This window comes from Artibeus jamaicensis, unplaced genomic scaffold, assembly GCF_021234435.1.
Source record: "Artibeus jamaicensis isolate MK-2021 breed Jamaican fruit bat unplaced genomic scaffold, CSHL_Jam_final contig_588, whole genome shotgun sequence".
In the NCBI taxonomy this organism is placed as follows: Eukaryota; Metazoa; Chordata; class Mammalia; order Chiroptera; family Phyllostomidae; genus Artibeus; species Artibeus jamaicensis.
Genome location: NW_026521895.1, coordinates 2,539,173 through 2,557,890, shown reverse-complemented (window position 1 = coordinate 2,557,890; position 18,718 = coordinate 2,539,173). Strand labels below are relative to the sequence as shown.

The following is an 18,718-nucleotide window of genomic DNA, read 5'->3' as shown; positions in this document are numbered from 1 at the left end:
ATACAGTAGTAAATATCAACACGAAGCAGAATATTGTGATCACGCAAGGAAAAAAAATGTAAAATATTTAACTGTAGCAGTGTTTAAGTGACTATATTCTGCGAATTAAAAAAACTTGAGGTCATTTTCAAGTTCCACCATTTTTTTTTTACTTTTTTTCTGTATGGTCAAGTCTCTATTCTTTCTAAGTCTCCGTTTCCTTGCTAATAAAAGCAAAACAGGATTCTGCTGAGTCTCACCCTATCTACCTACTCCAGGACTTCTGTGAGGATCAAATGAGATGAGGTACGTGAAAACGCTTCACAAGCATAGAGTTAAACACTGTAAAATGTTTGTTTCTGGCTACGAGGGAGACTGCGAGAAGTTCGCCTCCTGGGCTAGATAAACTCGGAGGAGGCTTGTCGCTAGGGAGAGGAAGCCGAGAGTTGCTACGTGACGTCATTACTCCGCGCCAACCGCGTCAGTTTCCGGGCTTGGCTGAAAGCAGTGTTCTGCCATGGCGTCTTGGCAACGCGTGCTGCTTTTTGGTGGGGTGTCTCTTCGGGTTGGTGGCAGGGCCTGTGCCCCACCTGGGGGAAGCCGAGTGTTGGTTTGTTGGCGCCAGGTCCGTGGTGCTACTGGGCAGGGGGAGAAGGGCGGGATGAAGATGCTGGGGCGACAGGCCCCCCCAAGTGACTCTTGCCAGAGGTTCGCCTAAGACTCGTGGGCCCACGCCCACTTGGCGTTTCAGTGAGACCCCAGTCGCTTGGATGTCCCCACTTTCCAGCCAGTAGGCCCCTAGTGGGATCAGTCCGAGGTGTGAGAAGAGACGTGAAACAGATGTTTAGAACAGGGATGTGTGACTTGCACATTGCTTTCTTAATGTTGGCATATTAAAAAATAATTTAAGAGCACCTGGAGGATTTAACACCGTAAAAAGGCGTTACTTTCCATTTTTAACGTTAGGGTGCCTTGACATAAATTTTAGCTTAAGTGACGTGCTTCTACAATTATAATCAATAGCAGCAGGTGAATTGCACTAGAGGCAGAATTGGACTGGAAATGAAAGCTCTCTTAATCACACATTTCTAATTGTTTTTACTTTACAGCAGGATAATGGAGGTGGCTTAATTTAAAACTTTTTTTTTTAAAGTTATCTGGCGCTGAGAATGAGACCCTAAAACAAAGAAGAACAGAAATCATGTCCCGAGGACTTCCAAAGCAGAAACCTATTGAAGGTGTTAAACAAGTTATAGTTGTGGCTTCTGGAAAGGGTGGAGTTGGAAAGTCTACTACAGCAGGTATTATAGCATATTAATTCTGATCTTGATTAGGGACATGCCAACTGGTGAGTGAATAGTATTAAAATTATAGATTTATTTTTTAAAAAATTCGTATTTGTATACGAATCAGAAAAACTTCGTATTTCTGATAGCTGGCGACTTGGTATCAGGAGCTGGTAGCAATTAGGAGCTTAGAGTTTGGACTTAGACAAAACTAGGTACATAGCCAGTTCTTTGAACCCTTCACTGAGGAGAAGATGGTCAGGTTGCCCATCAGAACTTAAGTTTACTTAACTGTAAGGTGACAATGGTGTTAACTTTTTTCACAGGATAGTTATGTAAATTAAACTAAACTTAGCCCAGTGTCTCCATGCGGTATGTGCTCAGTATTTGGTTACTGTTATTATTATTTTTAAAATACCTAGTGACTTTTAATACCAAATTATTTTTGGTCTTTTATGTTCTTTTCCAGTCTTTTCCCATGTACATATAGTTGTACATGTAGTTCCAATGAGATTGTTTACATTCATTGTGACCTTTTTTATTTAACCATAATATAATTTTCAGCACTTATAAAGTCAGTATAGCTCTAATATTTGAAAATGCTTGAAAATATTTAATGTAATTATTTGTCATCCAATTTTATATCTTTTATATTAACATGTTGGAGCAGAGAATTTTCTTTTGTGGTGGCTCCTTTTAATTCATTACAGATTACATTGTGACTGAAATGCTGCTTATAGTACCCATAAAAGAGTGCAACCAGAAATAGAAGAGTAACCACCCAAGACCAATTTTTCAAAAGAAATCTTTTATTTGTAAAAAAATTATTACAGTATAATAATTTAAAAGGATAACTTCCCTTCTCCCAGTCTTACTCAATAGGATATTATTAATTTGGAGTCATAAAGTTCTCATGTCTTATTGGCTACATTTAATTTTTATTCACTTCAGTAAGAATGGCTGCTAATTCAGGTCTTATCCAGCCTATTGTTTTTACAGTTGATTTTTTAAAAAAATGATTACCTCATTATATTTCATTTTGTTAACTTTGGCTTGGTTGTATACTGACAAGATTAAATTTTTTTTTCTGGATTATTAACCTAAAGTTGGGGTGCATATATATATCTTAAAATTTTTTATTTTCATTGAAATCAATGACATTTTGAAATCAGAAGGGCCAGGTAGAGTTCTGTGACTGTCACTAGAGGTCTTGAATCTTGACACACAGCCATCTTTAGTAATTCCTTGGACTAGTGGTTTTATGGTTGTACAACTAGCTACAAATCCAACTATATAGTGTTAGTATCTCAATTTTTTCCCATTTTGACCTGAAGGTAATTGCAGAAAAGCTTTTCAGATGTTTGAAGAAATTAAGATTTGCCAAATCTTAATTTTACTTAACTGTAAGGTTATAGTGATGATAGGCTCTTAATTTACTATTTAATAGAAAGTATATTATAAAAATGATTAGTTAGTGAATGTTCTTAATAAGTTCATGCTATATCTTGCACATTTTTGCTTTCTGAAGGGCCTACAATGTACCTATTTGATACTTTGTTTTTATTTTATTTTTTTTAGTTCAAACTTTATTTATTTATTTATTTGATTGTTATTCAAGTACAGTTTTCTGCTTTCCCCCCCCACCATTCCTTACCACCCCAGCCCTCGAGCCTCCCTCCTCCATTTCCACTCTACCTTGTTGCCCATATTACTTTATAATTGTTCCTATAAACCCTTCACCCTTTTCCCCCATTATTGCTTTCCTTCTCCCTTCCGATGACTTTGTTTTTAAAATTTAGAAGCTTAGTCTTTGGTTCTAGAATCCACCTTTCTGTCTCTTGTTTTAAAATTCAGAGTACATTTACCTGTTTTTAGTGGTGTGAATCTCTTTGCATGATCTGTGATTTTTTGGGCTGGTTAAAGATGGAAGTTCTTTTCATGTTGATAGCCATGATTTTGTACAATATAATTTGATGGGTCTGTAGGCTAGCACTTCTTTAAAACTGACTGTTTATTGATTTTGGTTAGAATATTATCTATTGCCATGGAATGTGACAGCATATAAACAAGTAAATGCATGAGAAAATGAAGAGGATCACATAGTAGGTGCTTCAGTAAATGTCCCTTCCTATTTTGAAAATAATTAAACCATTTATACCATTAAAAAAAAACTAAATGGATTATTTAAACAAATTGTAGCAGATTACAGATTGATTATTTGAAATGTTAATAAGCATCTACTACCTATGTTGGAATATTAATTTCTTTTTTGTCTTTTTTACTTCCTGAATTCTCTCCATGCCCTTGTTTCTTACCAGTAAGGAACATATATTAAAAATTTCTGTGCTTTGGTTATTACATTAAAAATGTTGAAAGGCAAATTTAATTTTAGTAGAAGGAACTAAATTACTTTTTTTTTCTTACAGTGAACCTTGCACTTGCACTAGCAGCAAATGATTCGGTAGGTGTATATTAATAGAAATACTAATTTATTAAAATGTTTTTTTAAGACTGATAAAAAGAATATTGATATTTTTTATTTACTTTGTCAGAAGCTATATAGTGTAGCTCTGGACATTTGTATGTTTTCAAGGAACTCAAAAATCTGGTAGAAGTACTGGTTACATTTACCAGTATTAATGAAAATGAAAGGGAACAATGGTCACAGAATTTAGGCAGCGTCCAGAAGCTAGAAAAGGCATGTAATTCTGCCAGCACTCTAATATTAGCTCATTGACACCTGTTTTGGACTTCTATGGTAATTTCTTACCATAGAAGTAGGAAACGAATATGGACAGGAAATCAATTTTCTTAATTCTTGACTTTTCAAAAATGTCTTTATTTTGCCTTAATATTTGATTGTTTGACTAGATGTAGAATTTCAGGTTTAAAGTAATTGCCTCTCTGAACCTTGAAAACAAAATTCCATTTTTTTCTAGCATTCTAATGAGATGTCTGATGCTAGTCTGATTTATATTGCTTTGTAATACCCTATGTTTTCCCTTCAAAGCTTTTAGAGTTTTCTTTGTGTTTTTTAAATTTAGAAATGTTAGAACTATGCATCTGGTTTTTGGCTTTACATTTTTTTTTACATGCTTGGAAATTGGTGAAATAATATCAAGGCTTTAGTCTTCTTCAGTTTAGGGGAAGTTTCTTCCTTTTTTTTACTTTTTTGATGTGTTCTTGTTTCAGAAACCTACTACACAGATATTGACCCTTTATGCCAGTTAATTTTTCTTCCTTATTCTCCATTAACTTTGTCTTTTGTTCTGGGTTTTAGAAGACATCTTAGAGTATTTTCCAGATCGCCACATTAGGTTTTAGTTGTTATTTAGTCCTTTTGATTAAAAAAAATTTTTTTTATTGATTATGCTGTTACAGTTGTTCTATTCCCCCCTTCATTCCCCTCCACCCTACCCCCCATCCCCACCATTACCCCCCTTTAGTTTATGTCCATGTGTCTCAAGTTCTTTAGATTCTATATTTCCCATGCTATTCTTGCCCCCCATCTATTTTCTATCTACTGTCTATGCTACTTATTTTCTGTACCTTCTCCCCCCTTCTCCTCCTCCCACTCCCCTGTTGCTAACCCTCCTAGGGATCTTCATTTCTATGTTTCCACTCCTGATCTAGCTGTCCTTTTAGTTTGCTTTTGTTTTAGGTGTGGTTGTTAATAACTGTGAGTTTGTTGTCCTTTCACTGTTCCTGTTTCTTTAACTTCTTTTTCTTAGATAAGTCCCTTTAACATTTCATATAATAAGGGCTTGGTGATGATGAACTCCTTGAATTTGATCTTATCTGAGAAGCACCTTATCTGTCCTTCCATTCTAAATGAAAGTTTTGCTGGATAGAGCAATCTTGGTTGTAGGTCTTTGGATTTCATGACTTGGAATACCTCTTTCCAGCCCCTTCTTGCCTGTAAGGTCTCTTTTGAGAAATCTGCTGACAGTCTGATGGGGACTCCTTTGTAGGTGACTGTCCCCTTATCTCTTGCTGCTTCTAGGATTCTCTCCTTCATTTTAATTTTGGCTAATGTAATGATGATGTGCCTTGGTGTGTTCCTTCTTGGGTCCAACTTCTTTGGTACTCTCTGAGTTTCCTGGACTTCCTGGAAGTCTATTTCCTTTGCCAGATTGGGGAAATTCTCCTTTATTATTTGTTCAAATAAGTTTTCCACTGGTGGCTATGCCTTTCCCCCTTCTGGTACCCCTATAATTCGGATGTTGGAGCGTTTAAAGATGTCCTGGAGGTTCCTAAGACTCTCCTCATTTCTTTGAATTCTTGCTTCTTGACTCTTTTCTGTTTGGCCATTATTTGCTTTCTTCTGGTCCACTCCATTGATTTGAGTCCCAGTTTCCTTTTCATTGCTATTGGTTTCCTGTGCAAGTCCATTCATTTCAATTAGTTTTGCCTTCATATGTTTGTCTAATTTGTGGCTATAATCAACCAGTTCTGTGAGGATCCTGATCACCAGTGTTTTAAACTGTGCATCTGAGAGTTTTGCTATTTCTTCATCACTTAGATTTATAGGCTCTGGGGCTTTGAGATCTTCTTGAGCCATTTTTGGTCTGTTCGCGCCCTTTAAGTGTGAGGAGCGGAGCCTTGGACTACCAGGTTGCTGGGTTGTGACACTATGTGGGGGCATGGTCAGAGCGGGTAAATGGCAGCCCCCTCTGCTGTTTCTTGCTGCTGGGGGAGGAGCAGAGGCTTAGGTGGTTCACCTGGGCTGGGCCACTCAGAGTCGCTGCGTTATGACGCTGTCTGTGGAGGTGGGGTCAGAGCAGGGAAATGGCGGCACCCTCCCTGCCACTTGCTGCAGGGACAGGCTGGGTCCCGGTCCAATTGCCCACTCCCTCGCTTGTCTATCCACGCACAAATGTGCGACCACAGTCAACCCGCAGCCCTGCTCCCTCGCTGTTTCCCCGTGGTTGCTCGCTTAGTCGCTCGCTCAGCTGCTCACTAGGTCCAACCCTGCGCCTGGATTCCGCACGCCTGAGTCTGTCTGACCGAGTTTTCCTGTGCAATCCCGCTCCACCAGCTGCTGGTTTCGCCCTTTACCGGTCAGGCTGAAGAATTTGTTGTTAACAGACTTACGAAAAGTTCAATTTTCTGTGTTCTGGCTGTGTTTTCTGTTGCTAATATGTAGTTGTCTCTAAACTTGGTTGTGTGCGGTGTCTCCACCTATGCCTCCATCTTGGTGAAAGTCCCTCCTTTTGATTTTTTTTTAAATTCAGAAATTATATTTTTTCCAATTTTCCAGAACTATTTTTTATTTTCCAATTGCTCTCCCTTCCCACTTAAAAAAATGGTTGTATCATTTGTTTGAATATCTCTGAGAATGCTAATTAGAATTAATGAAAAATGTTACTTTTAATAATCATTATTTACTTAGCATGGCGGATCTCCTGATGTGGTCGTCCGAGCAGCAGAGTCAGCATCACCTGGGCACTTGTTAGACATACAAAATCGTGCACCCCACCCCACACCTACTGAGTCAGGGACCTGAGGGTGGAATCCTGCAGTCTGTGTTGTATAACCAGCCTTCTAGGTGACTTTGGTGCATGCTAGAGTTTGAGAAGCATGGATCTAGAGGTTTTTAAAACTCTAATCTGCAAATGGCACCCTTTTTGTTTTTTTCCTGTGTTTGTGTTTTTTATTTAGTTGTAAACTATTTTTTTCTCTTGTTTCAATGGGCATTTGAAGAAAAGAGACAAAATGTATGTTTAGGCAACCTTATTGACGTACAGTAATCCATTTAAAATATTTTTTTAAATTTTATTTATTTATCTTTAGAGGGGAAGGGAAGGAGAGAGGGAGAGAAACATCAATATATGGTTGCCTCTTGTGTGTCCCCTGCTGGGAACTGGCCTGTAACCCAGGCATGTGCCCTGATTGGGAATCGAACTGTGGTTGTTTGGTTCCCAGGCCCATGCTCAATCCACTGAGCTACACTAGCCAGGGCTAAAATAATAATTTTTATTAGGGCTCATAGTTACCCTGGGGAAGGGACCCCTCTTTCCTTAGAGAAAAAAGAAAACAGGGAAAATTCAGTGGGTGGGAAGGTACATTAATTTGTGGGGGATCTTTATTTTGGTTATTTTAGTCAAAGCTTTGAGCCTTAAGACAATGTGAAGCAGCTGTGTAATAAGGAATCAGAGGATGAAGAGAATAGTTAAAAAGGGTTGATTCCTTCACGTTAAATGCTGCTAGTCATGATGAGGTGGTAGCTCAGAATTTTTTTCCTCCTTTTTTTTTTCCTTCTTTCAGGGAGGGATAAGAGCAGCCTCGTTTTTAATGCTTTATGAGAAATTGGCAACAAGAAAGGAAAAGCAGTAAGACTTTTCTTGGGCAACACCTTCAGAAAGCATTTAGTATCCTTAGGTGTTTTTGAATATGCTGATAAACTCTTCCTTAGTCAGCTCTTCAGTATTTTGTGATCCCAAGGAAGGCATGTTTTTGTTTTTTATTTCTCTATATTTTGTAGCAAAGTTAGTGTAGAAATTAAGAAGAAATCAAGGTAATTTGAATAGCACATGTTGATAACTAACTCAAAGATAATTTGACATAATATAGTACTTTATGATTGACTACTATCTTGTTATCTTTGATTAATTTATATACACTTAAGGTCACTTTTATATAGCTTACATGTTTGATTAATAGTGCTTTTGGCTAGTGATGAACATGTTTGGCTTAAACTGTGATCTGCAGCAGACTATCTGCGATAGATAAGAAGGGCTGCTCTCTGTGATTTATATGTGTCTGGCATAGTCTTGTGCTATTTCCCAACTTAAGACTTTATTTATATACTCGTTTAGAGGACATGCTTGGTTTAGGGGAAACTCTAGTTTCTTCTCAGCCATTCTATTTGCCTGAACTGATACAGATGGCTTAGGTCCAAGAACACTTACTAGGGGATAGTACTAGGATATGTTGCTTTAAGGGGTTAAAAACTCCAGTTAGGATGATGTTTTTGTAGCCTCTCTAATGGTTTATTGCCATGGAGTCTTAATTGCATGGAGCTCTATTGTCCTTAGTCCAACTTTGCTGAAGACCTTGTTAACTCGTTTCTCCTATCTTTTCCATGGGTTGGTGCTTATCCTCCTTTAGTACGGAGTGGGAAGATCTAATAAGATGGGTTGTAGGCCTAGGAGAAACGGTTCCAGGAAGTTATTTATTTTACTTTTAATGTTGGCCTCGCTAATCTCTAAACTGGATTGTGTAAAACCAAGGGTGGGGTGGGGGTAATGTAGAATAGTCCATTGGGATGTGGGAGGAAAATTTTTCTTTTCTATTTGTATTAATTTTATCTTTTATGTATGCTTTATAATTTATTCTATATTAATGTAGTAGTTCTAATATAATTTATAAATAAATATATTAATATATCTTGAACATACATGCTTAAACATTTTTACTAATAGGGCTGAATCATCAGAAAAATTTGGGTGTCATGGGACTAGGAAAAAGGAATTTCTGGGCTGGATCATATGCCCAGTTCAAAAGAAGACTACTCTGTAGACTGAGGCAAAGCCCTTATAGGAGTAGTGTATGGATTTCCCCTACCTTTTCCTTGCCTTTAGTACTTTCCTTTGGGGATATAGAAAATAGTATTGCAGAGCAGAATTTATGCTTATGTATGTCATGCATCCATAAAAATTGCATCCAGCGGTGTTGTTGGAGTTGGCTCATGCTCGTTTTGCATGAGCTGATTGTTAAATTTTCATGGATTTTGCAAACTGGTTGATACCATGTTGTTAGCTTGAAATAGACCACAGTGGGAGTGACCTATAGAAACCATAGAAATTGGCAAGTACTGAAAAGCAGACTCCCCAGCCCATCTGGGGCAGCTGTTAAAAATTACTGGCACACCATTGTCATGCATATTTATAATTATATTTCTTGATTTTTCTTTTTCTATCTCCCTAACTGCCCTTACCATGGGTCTCCTTCTTCTACAGTCTACATTTAGTAAATGATGACAAGAGCATAGATTATGAGAGGGAAACAAAGGTCACCATTGATGATCTCTCTGAGGTTCCTAAATTAGTTCAGTTCAGTTCAGCTGGCTTTTATTGAGCATGTATAACAGTAATTGTTAGACGCCCTGGGAATATAAAGAAAAATGTGTATATGTATGTAAATATGTATATATCTGTGTGTGTCTGCATTCATGTGAACTAGGTTCAATAATTTCTTCTGTGAGTGGGAAAATGTTAATTAAAGCAACACTTAATAAGATTTTATTGTGCTTTATAACAGTAGACAAATTATGTACTCTTAAAGGTTTTATAATCCAGTGTAGACAGAAGAATGATAAATATCTTAAAATGATGAGATATATTCAAGGTCAAATATAGTAATATATCTGTCCTGGTTATACTAGCTTTTATTCCAGAGGAAAGAAGTCTTTTTTTTTTTATAAAGCATTTTCATGAACATGATTATATTTGATTCTCATAGAAACCTGTAATGCAGTGCATGTAACATTTATCAGTTTTACAGTCTTTATTGATCCTGCCCTATCCTTGCCCCATTTCATCAGCCAGCAAATGTTCTTGTTTCTGTCTCTGAACTATTTTTCCAATACATATCTATTTCCATTGTCACCACTCTGATTAAGGTTCATGACTTCTTTTTAGCTCATTCATTTATTTATATTTCAAGTGGTTGTTGAGTGCCTACTCCATCTCTAGCACTTTATTAGTTAGTGGATACAGAAATGAGTGAGACACATGGCCCCTGACTTTGAGGAACTCACAGATTGACGGACGACTTCAGTGACCTCTTCCCTGCTCATGCTCAAGTCTGTTCAGTACATAATGTCAGATTACTCTTGCTAAAGCATTGTCGGAATTATATTACCTGTTCAAACTCAATGCTTCGATGGTATTTAAGGTCCTCTCTGATCTGGCTCCCATCTACCTTTCTGGGTTTATCTTTAGCTGTTCTAATGCTCACTGTGTTCAGCCAGTATGGGTTACTTGCCTTTGTGTTTGCCCATGATAGTTTGCCCATGATAGTCTTTCTTCTACATTTCTATTGGAGTGTTCTCTTCAACTTTCTTCAGCTTTATATGTCCCATCTTCCAGGCTCCCATATAAGGCATCCAGCCTATATGCCAGATATAAGGCTGTCCTGGTTATATCCGGCATAAAGGTGCTTCTTGAAGGGGTTGAGTGATGACAGAAATCCAGGCTACTCTCCTGTGCATGTGCATCTGCAGGCTGCATTCTCATTCACACAGAGACACTGTCCAAACTAGCCTTGTCCTGAAGGGCAGCTTAGTGAAGTGCTTGATGAATTCCCCCCATGTGAAGGTCATTTTCCCATCTTGTGAAATCCAGTAGCACTGTTTATTTGTATTATTACTGAACTCCTGCAGCTATTCTGATAATTTTCTTAATAATAAATAATATAACATTTATCGAGCATTTATTATATGTCAGGCTATGTTCCTCATGACATGGTTCTTACCTCATTTACTCTTTATAGCAATCATATGGGAATATGTACTGTTGGGATCCTTGTTGCAGATAAGAGAGTATAAGCACCTGGAGACTAAGTAGTTTACCCAAGGTCACCAAGAAGTACGTAAATGGCAGAGCCAGGATTCGAATGCCAACCTAGATCCTGTGCTCTCAACCTACTCACTATACTAATACTATCTTTTGATGAAGAAATGTGTTCTCTTTATCCCTGGCTCCTCTTAGCAGCTAGTACAATGTTTTATGACTTAGGGAATATACAGCACATGTTTGCTAATGGATGAATTGAGTGCATTGACAGGATTCACAGTATGTTGGTGCAAAGTTTTGTTTTGATTTGCTTTGTCTTTTGAGAAGTATGGGGTGAGAAGGCTTGTAGTGGCTTAGTGGCTTTGACACTTTTCGTGCTTTTTAAAAAATGGTGTATTCCATGATTCTCTTTGGCCTTCTTGTTGTATACTCTTTATCCAGCAATTTCATCTTTTCCCACTGCCCAGTTACTACCTCTGTGCCCTTGTTCCAAATGCATCACCAGCCGGGCTGTCTCTCTTGGATACAAGATGACCTTTCTGTCCTGTTGTCTATTGTTTATGTCCACTTGAATGGTTCATGAGCATTCAAACTCGATATGTGTAAAACTAACCTGGTCTTTTCACCGACCATCTTTTTCTAGAGTATGTGCTCTCATCTTATTCCTTATTGCTCCTGTCTTATTCAGACCCTCATTATGGAGCAGAGGTGATCCCTGCTGTCTATTTTTTTTGCTTTGGGGAAAGGATTAACACTTTCTAACCCTTCCCATATTATTTTTTAAAGGTTTGTTAGTATTCTATGCTAGTCTGTGCACTTTGGGGGGCAGTGATTTTGGTTTTATTCCTTTTTAAAATCCTCAGTGCCTAGTCTAGTGATGGTAAGCTCTTAGAAAATGTTGGTAATGACAATGGAACATGTTAAGTGAAACAGGGATTGTGAGTATATGTATATTTCATATATATAGCAAATACTAAATGTTTGATAAATTGTCCATAGTTTGTTCATTGCTGAACTTTGCTTTTTACCCTGAGAAATAAAATAATTAAAATCTAAATGTGTGCTTCTCAGATAAGACCAAATTCAAGGAGTTCATCATCACCAAGCCCTTATTATATGAAATGTTAAAGGGACTTACCTAAGAAAAAGAAGATAAAAAAGATGAACAGTGAAAGGACAGCAAACTCACAGTTATTAACAACCACACCTAAAACAAAAGCAAACTAAGAGGATAGCTAGATCAGGAGCAGAACCATAGAAATGAAGATCTCAGGGAGGGTTAGAAAGGGGAGTGGGAGGAGGGGAGGGGGGAGAAGGTACAGAAAATAAGTAGCATAGACAGTAGATAGAAAATAGATAGGGGGAGGTAGTATGGGAGTAAGAGTTTTGAAGGGGGAAATGGTGGGGGAGGGGTATGCAGGGTGGAGGGGAAGGGAGGGGGGAATAGAGCAAATGTAATGGCATAATCAATAAAAAAAAAAAGAAAAAATCTAAATGTGGGTTGTATATGTGAAGTTCTTAGCACAATGGCTGATACATAGTAAGTTTTATATCATTTTTTAGTATTGGTAGATAAATAAAAGCTATTTGTAAGTAATATTTCAAAATAAATGTTCATATGCATTTTATTTACTTGACTGTAATAGCAAAACTTATTTTAAGTTTTTACTTATTTTCATTGCTAAAATGAATTATTAACTGGTATTTTAATTGGACTTAAAGGTGGAAAAGGAAGCAATATTATCTTCAAAGGGTTTGTGTTTCTTTGTGATTTTTTCCCCCATTGATGTTTATCTCAAAATATTATTTTTTCCCATGATTACATAATATCTTTACACTTACTTGTTCTTTCCAGACATGCTACTTTTTTCCACAAATTATTGTGAGTGGTTTTTAAACATAAAATTAAGATTGCCTTAAACCTTTGAAGTTAGGAAAAAATAGGAAGTTTTAGTTCAAGATTTAGGTTTTGGTTTTTGAAAAGTTTGACTATCTTGGAACAGAACATACTAAGTACTGCCACTTAAAACACTGTGATTTTCCTCATTGATAGTTATGTGGACAGCAGCTAATAGACTAGTTTTTGGTGTCAGGAAAATCTGGGCTGGATTTGGCCTTTTATAAACTATACGACTTTTGCCTGTACTTCTTAAAGGTGTGAGTATTAGAGGAGATAAGGTTTGTGGAACACTTAGCCCAGTGTCTGGCACGTAATATTGTACATGCTAATAAGAAACTTGACTTTTTAAATGTCTTATTTTTTAATTTTATTTTTAATTATAATTTATGTCCAATGTTATTTTGTATTAGTTTCAGGTGTACAGCATAGTGGTTAGGCAATCATATTTTACAGAGTGGTTCCCCCTGACATTTCAAGTACCCACCCTGGCATCATACATAGGTATTACAATATTGTTGGCTGTACTTTACATCCCCATGACTACTTTGTAGCTATCAACTTGTAGTTCTTAATCTTGTCACCTTTTTTATCCAGTTCCCCAAGACCCCTCCCCTCTGGCAACCATCAATGTGTTCTCTGTATCTATGAATTTGTTTCCATTTGTTCATTCATTTATTTTGCTAATAAGAGCTAGTCCTTTTTTAAAAAAATGTTATTTTAATTTTATTTTTATTTAGAAAGAGGGGAAAGGAGGGAGAAGAGAGGGCGACAAACATCGATTGGTTGCTTTCCGTACTTGCCCCAGTCATGGACAGAATCTGCAGCACAGTCATGTGTCCTAATCAGGATTCATACTGGTGACCTTTCAGTTTGTGGGACAACGCCCAACCAACTGAGCCACACTAGCCAGGCATAAGAGCCATTCTTATTAGCTATTACAGCTATTTCATATGCCACCTTGGACGTATTATTATATGGAATATTAGTTATGATGTGAATTGGGGTTAAATATGGATGAAACTCTGTTTTTATAATTGCATATAGGGAATCCTGATGTATACTATGTAGTTCAAGTGTGGAAAGTTGGCGTTCATCTTTTCTTTAATGCTGGTGTTATAAAGGGACTACACTATATTAAATTAACCTGTTCTTAACATTTTTTATTATAGCTTGGTAGTATACACAACAGATACATTTCTTATGAAAATATAGTTTGTTTCAATATTATGGTTAGCCATTTTTGAGGAAGGGTACACTGTTAGTGTTTAAAGTATAGTTATTTTAAAGCTACAGGGGAAACTGGGGCAAGAGATCCAGAATGAACAGTTGCAAACTCATTATTTTTTCTTCATTTTGTTCTTCATTTCAAAGGTAATTCTTGGTAAGAAGTGTGTTTTATAAGTACATTTAAATTCACAAATTTTGACATTTACTGAGGAGAGACCTAGAAAATATCTTTCTAATTAGAGCAAAAGTCTTTACTAAAACTAAGAATTTCTTTTAGGATAAGAAATAAAAATATTCATAATAGCTGATGAATTTTTTGCAAATTTTTGATAATTGTGACAAATTAATTAGATTCTGATGAATTTGTTCCCTTTCTTGAATCTACTTGTGATGGCTATATAGGGAATATCAGTTTATAATTATGAAAAGAATGAACAGATTTTTGATGAATTACTTTTTCCTTATTCCTTCATGTGTAGGTTCATTCATTCATTCATCAAACATTTATTGAGGGCCTATCGCCTTCTAGGGGCTCTGCTTGTCATGGGGACACAGAGTTGAAAACGGCCTGCTTCCGTTCTCATTCCTAGTTAATTTACAGCCTGAGTGACTGTTTGGGAGATTGTCATTTCCAGTGGGAGAGAGGATCTGTACTTGACTTGATGATTGTTGACAGGGCTTCAGTGTACTCTTCTCGTTTACCACAGATGCTCTTCCAGATCTTTCCTACTCTGAAGTCTTGTACCCCATTCCAGTTTCTTCACTGCTAGCACATAATCTTGCCTCCTATTCCATGAAAAGGGGGCTTTTCATTGGTAACTTATTTCCTCCTCTTATATTCCTTCCTTCTATCAAGTGTTTCTTTCTATAGTCAACATAACCTTCTTACTCTCTTGCCTCAGAGAAAAGAGATATCAGATCTGATACCTCTTCTAGGACTCTTGATCCTCCATTTCTTGCCTTCCTAGGACTTTGACTCATAAATTCCTTTTGGTTACCCTTAGTTTCTCTTTACTAATTCCTCCCCTTTGGTATCTAGGTTAACTCATCTTATGCATGCACACTGAAAAATATACATGTGTATTTGTTGGGCGGTAAGTGAATGAATCAGTGGATCTTTTTTAAATCCCTGGAACCCCTCAAACTTCTTCCCTCTGTTACTTTCTCCTGACAGCCACACTTGCGAGCCTCCCCTGGCTGTGTCAGTTTCCTTAGGTATCTTATTTCTGGACTTCTCTAAGTCCACTCCTTATGCTACTGAATTTCCTGTTCCAGTCATCAACTCTCTGCCAAATATACATATTTGTTCCCTTTTCTCTTGAATGTACTTGATTTCTTGCTGCATTTGATAGTGCCGACCACAGGAGCTGACACCTTAGAGAGTATTTGTCTGGCTTTCACAATAGCATTCTGTCTTGATTCTTCTCTCTTTCTCTGACCCTTTGAATTTTTTCTCTAACTTTTTCATATTATTCCATTCTTACACATTTTTACTTTTCACTCTCATATAGTCTTCTTCTATCTTCAGATACTGCTTCTTCAATGTCTGTCTCTTTTCTAAGTCTGCATCTTTATTTTCAATAGTTTACTCAACATGTCTATTTGATGTTCTACAGATATGTCACACTTAAGTGATAAAAATGGAACCACTGTAATTTTATTCCTTTCTAAAAGCTGTATTCATGAATAATTCACTTAATGTTACCATCACCATTTCCATTTTATGTATAAATGTGTAACAAACTACCCTAAACTTGATATAAAGCAACAATCATTTCATCCATGTCACACATTCTATGGAACAGGAATTTGGACAGAGCATAGGAGGGATGGCTTTCTCTGTTCTACAGAGTTTGGGGCCAGGGAAGCCTCAGATTGCTAGGTACTGGAATTATCTGGGGGCTCTTCACTCATATTTTTGGTGCTTGGACTGGGATGACCTGGAGGCTGAGTGCAGCTGGGATTGTTGGTAATTGGGATGCCTTTACGTGACCTTTATGTGACCTTTTCGTGTTATGTGGGCTTCCTTACAGCATGGCAGCCTCATTGTAGTTGGACTTTATAGATGTGGCTCAGGACTCCAAGAGTTAGTGTCCTCGTGAACAAGGAGGAAGCTGTATGCCCTTTTGTGACTTTGCCTTGGCTAGATTCTGTTTTAGAGTGTTCATGTGTCTTCCCAGTTTAAGGGGAGGGGACACAGACCTCACTTCTTAATGAAAGAAATATAAAAAAATAAATATTTCTTTCACTAAGAAATATTAGTGGAGGGTTCAGACTTTCATATTTTAAAACCACCGCACCAGATCTGCTGGTGTCCTGTTTAGAAATCTTGATATCATCCTTGTCTTTCATTTTACTCATCCCAGTTCATTTTTATGTATCAATCACTAAGTGCTGGCCTTTTAATTTGAGAATTACCTCCTTTCTCTATTTTCATGAACCTAGTAAAGCATTTTATCACCTTTCACTTAAGAGTAGTTTGTAACCTCTTAGTTGGGCTATATAATCTCTCCCATCTTGAGTTAAATAATGATTCCTCATACTGATTGTAGGATAGTTCTTACGTCATACAAGTCTATACAAATTGCTTGGCTTAGTTATTAAGGGTTGGCTCCATGTAAATTTCCACTTTGCACTTGACTTTGCTTCAAGTGCTCCTTTGCATTTACTGTCTTCCTTGACTTCATTACCTAGCTCCTTTAATTCTTCAGTTCTTATTTTGCTTGTCACTTCCTCTGTAAAGTCTTCTTAATGGTTTCAAAAAATGTCATTTCTTCTATGGCTTCATATGTTTATCTCCTGCTATTGGAGTGACTGTAGTTTCCACAAGGTCATGGACTGCTTTTTAAATCATCTGCCACTATTGCCTGGCCCATTATTATGTGCTCAGTTAATGCTTGTGATATGACTGAAAACAGATTACACTTTGGTGGAATTCTCTAAAGGTTTTGACTGAGTTACTGGGCTTTCTCAAATGTCTATAAAATTACCAAGTAGTCTTTTTTTTTTTTTTTGCTTTAGGAGGATTATGCTTAGAGAAGCTTTCAAATAAGGGAGTTTATATTCTGTGCTTCAACATTTTTATTTCTCTTAAAACATACAGCAAAACCCAAAAACTTATATTTGAAATATTATTCTTGTGTGCCAGAGAATTTGGGGAAATGGGCAAGTATTAGATTTAAAACAAGCTTCGATAAGATCAAAGTCTATGAGAATAAAGTTGGAATCAGGATAGTGTTTTTGGTTGTGGCATTTTAAAACTTTAGATTTGGCCTTGAAGTATTGTACATTGCAGATTTAATTCCTGCCTATTTCTTTTTGGTCAGGAGCGTGTGCTAGTTCATTTTGGGCAGTTTCACTGTGTGAAAGGGCTGGGGTCAGCACTGCCGTGCAGAAATGGGTCAGTGAGCATTCCGATGAAAGCGAAGAACTTTTAAAGAGTCTTTATTTATTGTTGGTGTAATAAAACAAAATAATTATAAGCTTCCTTCCTCCTTCATCCCTCAAATGCTTTGCCAGATGAACCATATCAACCAATTTTACAGAAAACGGATTGCTGTTTTAAATAGTTGTTTAGATATTTTTCTGAAGAATCTTCTTCAGAAAGTCTCCTCTCTTTTGTCTTCCAAAAGGACATAAATCTCCTTTGTACTTACGTAAAAATATTAAACAGCTGCTTTAAGTGAGCAGGCAGCTTGTTCTAATTCAATGAGTGATAAAGTATAACCACCTATTTTCAGCTGAGCTGGAAGGAAGAAATCTATCCTACTGTTGCTTTAAAAAATAATTTTATTACTGTCAGGACAGATAACAAGCTAGAATTTTCTAAGAACAATAAACGACAAGTTAGTTTACTGCCTGTGGCTCTTAAACAATGTAACATTCTTAAATCAGGGTAGGAAAGTATTCAGGTGGTCCTTGCATGTGGTATAGGTCCCCAGCATGGAGACAGGCTTGCTCTGTGTTTAGATTTTTTCTTGAATTGAACAAGACACATAGGTTTCTCCAAACCCTGGAACAGCCTTTAGCTCTCAACTTTGTGCTGGAATGTCGTCTGGACTGTGCTGGTGTGCTGTGTCAGGCACCGTGGAAACTGACCAAGGTTCTGTCTGGTCCTGTTCTTTCGGCCATTTGAGGGGGCTTTAATAAAAGATGACCAACATAGCTAATCCTCTTCTTCTCATATGTATTGTCTTTAAAAATAATTAAAAATATAGCTTACTTAAGGGAATATAGAGTATAGATGTATCCTATTTCTGTTAGGCTATTTAAAACATTTGATGAGGCTGAAGAGTATTCCTGCCAAGGAACAATGAAAATTATCATTTTGGATGGGCATAATTCCATTGGTTTGGGATTTTGTCTGTTGGCCTCTGTGCTTATATATGCAATGGAATAACAAATGTTAAATTTCCATTTACCTGCTTAAGTGCTGGAGAGGGACTCATAGAAATTAAGGCATGAGTATTTTGTCATACCATTGCCAAGTGAAATATGGTTTAAGTTATGGTGTCAGAGACATAAAAGTTAAAAGCATCTGTGAAGAATTAAGGTAATTAAATATTTAGGTACTAGAGACATTTAATATCATCTTTCGAAATAACCAGTTGGTAGCTGAAGCTGGGAAAGTCCTTGTATTTTTGGTCATCTTTAGAAGTCTGAACCTTGGCAGTCCCTCCTGTTTTCTTGGTGAGGAGCTGAGCAAGGGAGGAGGATCTGAGCAGAAGCTGTCTGAGGAGTGGCCCGGTGCTGACAGAGGAGTCTTTTTTTTTTTAATTAGTTAATTAAAAAAAATTGAGGTGAAAATC

At 37.0% G+C, this 18,718-nt stretch overlaps 1 protein-coding gene across 2 annotated transcripts in view; it reads left to right on the top strand.

Moving 5' to 3' along the window:
• The first annotated feature begins 474 nt into the window (after window positions 1–474).
• NUBPL (NUBP iron-sulfur cluster assembly factor, mitochondrial) overlaps window positions 475–18,718 on the top strand; it is a 251,132-nt gene continuing 232,888 nt past the window's right edge. For both annotated transcript variants that reach the window (XM_037161628.2, XM_037161627.2), the window contains exons 1-3: window positions 475–604; window positions 1,133–1,280; window positions 3,692–3,726. In XM_037161628.2, coding sequence (XP_037017523.1) covers window positions 497–604; window positions 1,133–1,280; window positions 3,692–3,726 — 291 coding nt within the window. In that variant the 5' untranslated portion in view covers window positions 475–496. The remainder of the gene's footprint in view (window positions 605–1,132; window positions 1,281–3,691; window positions 3,727–18,718) is intronic.